At 40.8% G+C, this 10,769-nt stretch overlaps 1 protein-coding gene across 4 annotated transcripts in view; it reads right to left on the bottom strand.

The window, feature by feature from the left end:
- Nucleotides 1-2,130: 2,130 nt before the first annotated feature.
- WDR49 (WD repeat domain 49) overlaps nt 2,131-10,769 on the bottom strand; it is a 359,762-nt gene continuing 351,123 nt past the window's right edge. For all 4 annotated transcript variants that reach the window (XM_085635179.1, XM_085635181.1, XM_085635182.1 and 1 more), the window contains 2 exons: nt 6,329-6,498; nt 2,131-2,374 (listed from right to left, as the gene is read on the bottom strand). In XM_085635179.1, the coding sequence (XP_085491305.1) occupies nt 6,353-6,498 (146 nt within the window). In that variant the 3' untranslated portion in view covers nt 2,131-2,374; nt 6,329-6,352. The remainder of the gene's footprint in view (nt 2,375-6,328; nt 6,499-10,769) is intronic.

The raw sequence follows: 10,769 nt of genomic DNA, 5'->3' as shown, positions 1-10,769 counted from the left end.
ACAACGCACCCAAATCACATTCCAAAATGCAGCACAAATATGAAGGAGCATACAAAACAACATCATCACCACAACGAAGTGCCAAATGACAAATATGCACAAATGCTCTTGTCACACATTACCACCTCCAGAACCTTCTTTTCATGATACAGTTGTAGAAGGTGTTTGAACCAAGGCCCTGAAATACCACCATCCAAATATGTTTTGTGATCCAGGCTCGGTGTGATTATAACTAAACATTAAAATGAGTGACTGAAGTTGTATTTAGTTAGAATTGCCTCAGTGGATGGAACCATCGATACTTAATAATTCAAATTGGCTTTTTACAGTCAATGACCCGTAATGTTATTATTGAAGTTATGGATGCTTTTCTGACATATTTCTTTTTTCTTTGACTCTTTTATCCCATTCATTCTTTCTCTCTGTTAGTATGAATGTGGCATTGGCTTTTGTATTTTTGTTATTTCTGTTATTTTAAATATATATATCTAAAAGCAAGCAATCAATGCAACTTGCCTTCCCCTGATCAAGTGGCAAACGTGACATAAGGTGTTGTGAAACATATGTTGGCATAGAAGCAGTTCAGATGGATTTTCTAATGAATGCATATTGTTAATTCATAGGACTATTAAGAAACAAAGGATAATATAAACTAATCTTTTTTGGTTCTCAGTGTCTAGACGAACCATTTATCGAAAGCTATTGGGAACAGGCATAGCAACATTCAAGACTCAATCACTTATGCTGGTCTGTTTTAATTTAAAACAAATCCAACACCATGCCAGTTCTTGACAGACTGGACAGCCTCCTGGTAACAGATAAGTCTCTAGAACGTTTACACCATCTTTGAAGCACAAGAAGGAGTGAGTTCCAAAGTATTTATATAGAATTTATTTCCTTCCTGCAGTGCAATCCATGACCTGAGATCTAGTTAGACCAAAAATATGTCACAATCAAGTTCAATCTCAAAAAGAATGTCAAAATCCATAAGGATGATGGGAACATAAAGTTGGAACTCCATGCAAGCTGACCTGAGGAGCATCCAGATTTTGGCATCTTTCAAGAAAAAAACAAAAATCCACTACTTCAAAGAGGCTTTCCTATCCCCCACCTATGCGACTAGGCCTATCCTCCCTAACAGGTCCACAAGCAACTCAGAGGGACTTCTGACAGAGACCGACCCAGAAATAACCTAACAAGATTCCAGACCTACATCAACAATGATCACGGGCCATGAGGTTAGGGAGTTGCCTCTTAGTTCTGGCTGTCTCATTGTGTGGGAGTTGTGGTATCAAGTGACCCCCATCATAAGCTAGTGTGATTCAAAACAGTGAGAAAATTAAATAAATATTCTTGTGTCTCCATTCTGTCTGAACTATTCTTGCGTAATCCTCACAAAGAATTTCAATACTGCACTGGATTTTTTGACATTTCAGCAAGCAATGCTGTGTTCTTTCTAGCCACTAGGTGTGACCTTTTAGACTCAGTAACTGGGTTTGACTTTCAATATCTCAAAGAAAAGGTTCTCACACACACACATATGCATAAATGCTCAAACGCACACACACACACAAGCACGCACACACACACACAACACAAACACATGTACACACGTGCACACGCACACTGACACACTCTTTCTCTCTCTCACTCTCTCTCGTCTTTACATTGATGATTTACATTTCCAATGTTATAGCTAACAATCTTATTGTATACTAACATTGTGATTGTCCACCCACTCCTTTGGAAACAGGTTCTGGGAGGGCAACCACTGCTAATCATCTCTCACTGCAAAAGGTGTCACCTACCATAACAAATATTCTACAATGGCTTCTGCTACGAAAAGTTAGATGATCTGAAACTATTAACTATGAAATTGTACCTCATTAGCTGTCGAAGATAAGTACAGGGAATGCCATTATCCTATATTTGAATATGATGAACAATATGATTACTGTAATACAATAAAACTTACCTCATCAGCATTACAGCAATTGTGGTTTATTAAGTCTTTTTGAAGTTCGAAATTTAACATCGTCCACTATTTGGTTAAAAAAGGGACGGGTTGAAAACGGTGTTATAAAATCAACGTCACTGTTGGCCGAGCATAGTAAAAAAAACCATAAGACAAAGTGGTATTATTTATTTATTACAAAAAAAAAAGATATTGAGCTTCATGCAAGCCACGGAGTCATTTTTCCCCACTCGAAGATGTTATAGAATAAGCCTGTACTTCGACAGGCCAGAATTTTCTCTTCAATTTGGTCTTTGCTTCCTTGCTTTTGCTTTCTTTGAGATTTGCTTCCTATGTCCTGCAGAGATTCACAATCCTTGTTTCCACACGTAATAAATAAAAACTTCAATGACAGGTGTTCTAGAAAAAAAGGCAGAGCAAGTAAGACATTCAGGAACACATTTAGTAAACTTTAAAGCAAGCACTAGTGCGAAGCAAAGGGGGGCTACTCAACGCAAGCAACAACATCTCAATTTTCACATGCAAAGGTATTTCTGAACATCAGGTTGTTTCATGTACTGAAGCAGCATTGTGGTGCTTAACAGGGAGTTTGTGATTTCCCATTCAAAGTGGGGGTTACAGAGCACAAACAACACAAACACCCATAGGACTTCAAATACACGTGTTATGTTATGTCATGTTATGTTATGTTATGCAAAGCCAGATTTACTAAAGCCATGTAAAGTAGCATGGCCTGGTTGTGTGTGGAATACTAGCTCCAACTGAAAACAGGTGCAAACGATTAGCAAAGAAAAAGTGGGTATTACAGGTCAGCCTTTGGGGCTCATTTTCCTGCAGCTATACTCAGATCCTGCTGGATGGTGGTCGGGGTGTTCAATGTGTGGCCAGTTCGGCCCACAGAGAAACAAAACAGTTCAAAAGGGAGGGTCCAAGGGAAAAGTTTTAAAGACCACTAAGGATTATATCCCCATACAAACATCGTTAATACAAAAAAATCCTAGGGTCTGATCATATGCCAATAGTGTATATAAATTGATAATACTCCTTCAATAAGAATGAATTAAACAAACAGCAAAATTGTGCTCATAAGATCATCTAAGGGCAGATCCCTTATAAGGACGTAATCCCTCACTCACCAGAGGTGACATGCTTCATCATAGGGATTCTCCTCCCAAAGGAAACACCTAGTTCCTTTGAGGTCTACAACCCCCTCACTGTGAGGGAGGAGTTCAGGGATGTTTTACAGGAGTATGTAGGGTATCCTAAACCCACCTTTGATGAGTCTAACGTATGAGTGAGGTCGCAGCGCAAAATAATCTACAGTGTAAAAATAACGTAAATCAGTGAGTGAATACTAAAACTGGCTAGTGGGCATTAAACAACAATTTTAATCAAAATATGCCTACTGTCAGGATTAAAAAAGCAGTGCACCAGCGGTATGGATTTGAACCGCTATGGTGTGATGATAATTGGTCAACATGTTTCAGCCATAATGATCCATAGTCTACAGTGTAAAAATAACGTGGCTCCGGCAGCAGGCTCTTCCTGCCAAGTAGTACCGACGGACAGAGCGGCGCTCCCTTCCTGAGCTGGTGCCAGGTAGGGGTGAGGCTTTGTACCCAGCAATAGCGGGTACAATGATACCTTGTTACTGAAAGACCAAAGATCATGTCTTGGTCTGATATCCTTTTACGTTAAAAATATTCTGTATCATTCACTTTTTTAGAGCAGCAGCATTAATTGTTTAGGTCCTGATGAAAGCCTGATCCGACTGGATCATTATGGCTGAAACATGTTGACCAATTATCATCACACCATAGCGGTTCAAATCCATACCGCTGGTGCACTGCTTTTTTGATCCTGACAGTAGGCATATTTTGATTAAAATTGTTGTTTAATGCCCACTAGCCAGTTTTAGTATTCACTCACTGATTCACGTTATTTTTACACTGTAGATTATTTTGCGCTGCGACCTCACTCATACGTTAGACTCATCATAGGTGGGTTTAGGATACCCTACATACTCCTGTAAAACATCCCTGAGCTCCTCCCCCACAGTGAGGGGGTTGTAGCCCTCAAAGGAACTATGTGTTTCCTTTGGGAGGAGAATCCCTATGATGAAGCATGTCACCTCTGGTGAGTGAGGGATTACGTCCTTATAAGGGATCTGCCCTTAGATGATCTTATGAGCACAATTTTGCTGTTGGTTTAATACATTCTTATTGAAGGAGTATTGTCAATTTATATACACTATTGGCATATGATCAGACCCTAGGATCAGTTCGGCCCACACCCAGATAAGTCGTAACATGTCTATCATTGGCCCACTACAAGCACTGCCAAGAATAAGACAGACCAGTTTCCAAGGGTGCTGTCATCTAATGGTTACTGACACAGTTGCCTAGACTTTGAATTTTGACGGTTGACCCATCAGTCTGAAAAAGGAAACATAAAGACTCAGAGGAGAAAATAGTGAATTTTGCACCCACAATCAAACTTCCATCTGTTTCCCATTCAAGTCAGGGCCAGCATTGGGGCTGTGCAACAAGAGCGGCCGCACTGGGCGCTGACCTGTGGAGGTGGGCGCTGTCCTCAGGGGGTAGCTGTGTTGAGCAATAACTTTTGATGGGAGAGATGAGGGGCACTTTTGCCCGATGGCAGTGAGAAATCATAGGAGGCGGTCACGGGGTGTGGGGGGCGCCAAACATCATTAACGCACTGGGCGCCACCAGTGCTACAGCTGGCCTTGTCAAAAGTAATTATATGATTTGCATCTAGGAGTATCGCTAACAAACAGTGATGCATGCTATGTGGGACAGAGCGATATATTGGTAAGCGCCCTTGGCTTTTACTTCATGTGCACCTCTAACTGAAGGTTATCCATGTGTCTGCAAATTCGGGACCACCACTGCAATCGTTACATCTAAACATAGCATATAGATGCTAAAACACTAAGGGCCACAGGGATGAGTCCTGGTGCACCCATGAGCTGACTACAGCAGCTGAAGAGATCAAGTAGTTTTCTTCTCCTGTTGAATCAGACTGGTCACAGCTGATTGCACCCAGGACAACACTGTGCTCAGTACCCCTAATCCTGACAAGGTGCTTATAAGAGTATTTTACAAACCATGAACAGGCAATAGATGTGGCATAACGGCTAGAGCTGCTGACCTTGGAACTAAACAACCATATACAAATCTTGGCATCTGGCGGCTCCTCCGCTAAGGCGGAGGAGCATTGTCCCACCGCTGCAAAGCAGTGAAAGAAAGAACAAATACAAGGATAATAACTCAAGGTAACTATCATTGTATTTGTTCCTGCTGCACAGCTTTGTGGGGCGGGCAGGGTGGGGAGGAGTGGTTTGCCGACTCCAAGTGCACAGTGACTGTGTTGCCGGCCCTCTAGATCTGTCCAAAACGGTCATGCACACTTCACATGTTCTTCATGCAGGCTGCATTACAGCCTGCATGGAGAACAAGCCCAGGCCCCCATTCTCTGGCTGAGCACCGATCCACGGCGCTCCTACCAATCACAACGCTGCATTGTAGCATTGTGATTGGCTTAGGGGAGGGAGCCTGGCTGCTTTCTGTTCTGGCCCCAGAGAGGAAAGACTGAGACTACGTGCGGGAGAACGGCGAGAAGGTGAGTTTTTTTCCTTTTTTTCCCCTTTACATTACCCCCTACCCTCCGCCTGCCACGCCACTCCCGATCCGTGACAGTCGCTATTGGGATCAACATCCTGTGATTCTGGACGAAATATTTAACCACCCAGTGCCTTAGAACAGTGAATCTGACCTAGTGTATCGTCATTTGGTGCTTAGGTGAAACACTTTATTATCCCTGGACCTACTTCTCACTACATAAAACCGGGATGGACTTGGCTTCTTGGGAGGGTTATAAGCCAAATAAACCCATTATGAGAAATGTTGGGAACTAAGTACTGTTCTGGAATTTCTTCTTAAAATGTAGCCACCAACAACAAATTAGAGATTGGTCTGTAATCTGACAATACCGCAGGGTCCGTTTTCTATTTTTACATTTTTTTAAAAGTTATTTATTTACTCAAGAGAGTATTTATCATGATATTTTTCTTTACAGTCTTTGCTTATATCAAACATTTTAAATACAACCTTGTTGCCCAATCCACCAACAATGATTACAAACCCAGAACTTTATTAACTGTACTTGAGTAACATTTCAGTATTTCTCTCTCGAATTTACATGTCAAACTTCATTAGGAACGAAGATGTCTTCTCATGCATTGGAATGGATGAGCGATTCTGCTTACTTTAAAACTTTACAGCTCTATGCACTGACTGATATATGTTCGCACGATTTATTATACATATTCACCTTTCTCCATGCACGAAGACAGATTTACTTTTCGCTCAGCCTTCTTGGCTTCTTAATTATTTTTATCTTCCCTTCACAGAACATGTCCACGTGCCGCTGTTTTGCCTTTTTTTCACGATCCAGAATTTCCTTGGGGAAGAGGCTTTTCTCATCAAAAACAGCTTTTAAGGCTACCGTATAAAAGTAAGCATACATTATTCAAGAGCTACCGCGCTTGTCATATTATAAATTCATCACATGAGAAAAGTGACTTTTTTGTTAATACATGGCAAGGGAATAATAATGTATGGAAAAAACGATTGTTATATTATTGCATGAACATGATCGTTTCTTCACTCGACGTTTAACCCTTTTTGATTGGCTTATTCGTAATTAATACATAATCATATACATTTTAAAATATTAATTACATCAATACACAAATGACATAGAAACTTCAATGTCCTTCAATCCATCAAGAATCTTTTCAATTAGTTAAAAACACAAAGGGGCTGATTTACAAGCCTCTTGCGCCACTTCTGCGTCACTTTTCCCATGTTAAAAGTGACTCTAAAGAGGCGCAAGGGACTTGTAAATCTGCCCCAAAGTATTTTGGCTTGATAATTTAGCATCCCCGACTTCACAATTAACTTCTGTAGTGCAGAACAGTCATTTAAGGCTTTCTAAAATGTTCAACTTGAGTTTCACACAGCATCACATAGCAGAGAACAGTGGACCAATCCCCATTAGTTTCACATACAAAAAATATGCCCAAAATGAAATCGCATCACTTTAGCATCCAAGGTGAGTATCTCATTACCTCAAATATTTTCAAACTGACATTGACCTCATAGGCAAGATAATTAAAGTCATCAGCAAGCTTAAAACAAAGCTAAAACATGTCCTCCTCTTTACAGTTGACATTAATGGCTTTCATTAATAATACTTTAAGCTTGGTTTGTATCACATAATCGTCAATCGTGGCTGCATCCAATTGTAAAGAAAAAAAAAAAACATAAGGATATTACATACATTTGCAGACCAAGCCACACAAAAGCCAACAGGGTATTAGAGGCTGCAAGCCTAGCGCTAAATGAGACACCTTTAACCTCTTCCGTGCTCATGACGTCTCCCGGCCGTCATGAGTCACGATGGGCGTGTGCGGACGACGGGAGACGTCATGACCACGCCCGCGATCGGAATGTCAGCACCGCGGGAGCGCTGCGGCGGAATTTGCGCCGCAGCGAAGAGGTTAAGTAGAAACTAGAGCCATCAACCATGTAGAACGAACACTTTTCCTGATGAGGCAGACAAGGGGGCTTTAATGAAAAGCCTCCGTATTAAACATTAAATGCTGGCAATGCTATAGGCAACAACATTACTGAGGTCTGTTTATAATAAATATCAGGCTTACAAGACAGACAAGGGTAAAAATGTACTAATGTACATTGATTTCTTTTCTCTATTCTTTGAGCACCAACTTATCAAAAATCAGTATAGGTACTTCAATCTATAGCATATACTGACTTTACTCTTGAATAATATTGGACCCCTTCGCTGCCAGGCCTTTTCCCATCCTGTGCCACGCCCTTTTTGGGTTATTTGGGGTAGTTCGCGCTTAGGCCCCTTTAACTTTTTTTTGTCCACATAAGGTATCCACACCAAATTTGCATACTTTTCTTCCAACATCCTGAGGATTCTAAAGCCACCCACAGTCTGTGGATTCCCCTCGAGGGGACCAAGAAATTAGGTAAAATACAGCTATATTTTGTTTTTTGAGGGGAAATGGGGAACAAAGTGCTGCAGAAGGCAGCATCTGGTTTTTCCCTGCAAATGGTATCAACAAGGGGTGTGTGGTGCTAAAATCACCATCTTCCCAGCTTTCAGGATTAGGCAGACTTTTGTCAGAAAACCTACATTTTCTACACAGTTTTGGCATTTTACAGGGACATAGCTTTTTCCTATTTTTTGTGCGTTCAACCTTCTTCCAGTTAGGGGTAGAAATGGCAGTAAAACCATTAATGGATCCCAAAAAGCTATACATTTCTGAAAAGAAGACAAAATTCTGAATTCAGCCAGGGGTCATGTGTGTAGATCCTTTCAGGTTTTCCTATTGAAAGTAAAAGTTGCAATCAAATAATATTGAAATTGAGTTGAAAAAAAAAGCCATTTGAGCCTACATTTTCACCTCTAACTATGCTAGATTTTTTAAAGCAATATACTGTTACATCTGCAGGACCTTTCTGGTTGCCGGGATAGATCAGGCTTGTAGGTTCACCAAAAACCAGAGGTACCCAGAGCCAATAAGTGAGCTGCACCTTGCAATGGTTTTTCACTGTGTAACGGGTATACAGCAATTCATTTGGTAAAATATAAAGAGTGAAAAATAGGTATCAAGGGAACTTATGTATTTCCGAAATGGTTATTTGCACATCTCTGAATTTGTGGGTTAGCATATGAATTAGGGGGCATTTTCAAAATGTCTTCTTTTTTACACACGGTCTTACATTTGGAAGGCAGAAATGCATAGAAAGACAGTTAGTAATAACACTTGTTCTACTATTCTGTGCTCCCATATGTCTTCCGATAAAAATGGTACCTCACTTGTGTGGGTAGGCCTTGTTCCCGCAAAAGGAAATGGGTTAAAACACAACATGGACACATCAAATTTTTCCACTGAAAACTGACCCTTTCTTGCAATGAGCCTAGACGTGGCTTTTGAGCCCTAGCTCAGCCGGCACCGAGAGAAACCTAGCAAACCTGTCCATTTTTTAAAACTAGACGCTTAGAGGAATCCAGTATGGGGTGCCTTGTGTGGTTCTCACCAGGTTATGTTACCCAGAATCCCTTACAAACTTCAAAATGTGTATAAAAAACAAATGTCCTCACATTTCTGTGATGGAAAGTTCTGGAATCTGTGGGAAGCCACAAACCTCTACCCACCCATCATTCCCCCAAGTCTTCAGATAAAAATGGTATCTTACTTGTGTGGGTAGGCCTAGTGTCTGCGACAGGAGACAGCCCAAAACGCAAAGTGGACACATCATATTTCCACTGAAAACTGACCCTTTTTTTAATGTGCCTAGCAGTGGATTTTGGGCCCTAGCTCAGTCTGCACCCAGGGAAAACTAGTAAACATGTGCATTTTTTTAAAACTAGGCACCCAGGGGAATCCAGGATGGGATGACTTGTGTGGCTCTCACCAGGTTCTGTTACCTAGAATCCTTTGCAAACCTCAAACTTTGTGAAACAAAACACATTTTCCTCACATTTCTATGATGGAAAGTTCTGGAATCTACAGAGAGCCGCAAACTTCCACCCACCCAGCATTCCCCCAAGTCTCCCAATAAAAATGGTACCTCACTTGTGTTGATAGGCCTAATTCCCATCACAGGAAACAGCCCAAAACGTAACATAGATACATCAAATTTTTTCACATTAAACAGACCCTTTTTTAAAATGTGCCTAGCTGTGGATTTTGAGCCCTAGCTCAGCCGGCACCTAGAGAAATCTAACAAACCTGTACATTTTTTAAAACTAGATGCTTAGGGAAATCCAGGACAAGGTGACTTGTGTGGATCTCACCAGGTGCTGTTAGCCAGAATCCCTTGAAAACTTCAATATTTGTAAAAACAAACAAAAACAAAACAAATTCCTCACATTTCTGTGATGGAAAGTTCTGGAATCCATGTGGAGACACAAACTTCCAACCACCCAGCATTCCCACCAGTCTCCCGATGAAAATTGTACCTCACTTGTGTGGGTAGGGCTAGTGCCTGCAACAGGACACATCATTATTTCCAGTGAAAATGATCCTTTTTTCAAAATGTGCCTACTTGTGGATTTTGGACCCTAGCTCAGTCGGCGCGTAGGGAAACCTAGCAAACCTGTATATTTTTGATAACTAGGTACCCAAGGAAATCTAGGATGGGGTGACTTGGGCGGCTGTCACCAGGTTCTGTTACCCAGAATCCCTGGCAAACCTCAAGGAAAGAACACATTTTCCTCATATTTCAGTGATGGAAAGTTCTGGAATCTGTGGGGAGCCACAAAATTCCAACCACCCAGCATTCCGCCAAGTCTCCCAATAAAAATAGTACATCACTTGTGTGGGTAGACTAAGTACTTGCAACAGGAAATGGCCCACAACATACTATAGAAACTTCATAAATAACGATAATTAACAATCACAAAACAATATGGTTTCATGAGGGAGTCATCTGTGCTTTTGGTCCTGGGCTTGGCGGCCATCTAGGGAAATAAATTTAGAAATAAGTTTGTCTATATTTTTATAAAACTGAAGAGGAAGTATCATAGAAAGGAGGAAAAAAACAAAAACAGCAATAACCATTTTAATAGAATCAACTTTTCCCCACCAGAATAAATGTAAGTAGGACCCATTTATGAAATTTGTCTTTGATATGATTCACAATATAATCACAATTCAATGTAATTGATTGTA

The sequence above is a fragment of the Triturus cristatus genome, chromosome 11, assembly GCF_964204655.1.
Source record: "Triturus cristatus chromosome 11, aTriCri1.1, whole genome shotgun sequence".
NCBI classification, from domain to species: Eukaryota; Metazoa; Chordata; class Amphibia; order Caudata; family Salamandridae; genus Triturus; species Triturus cristatus.
The sequence above is the reverse complement of the archived record's forward strand: the minus strand, read 5'-3'. Positions and strand labels throughout refer to the sequence as shown.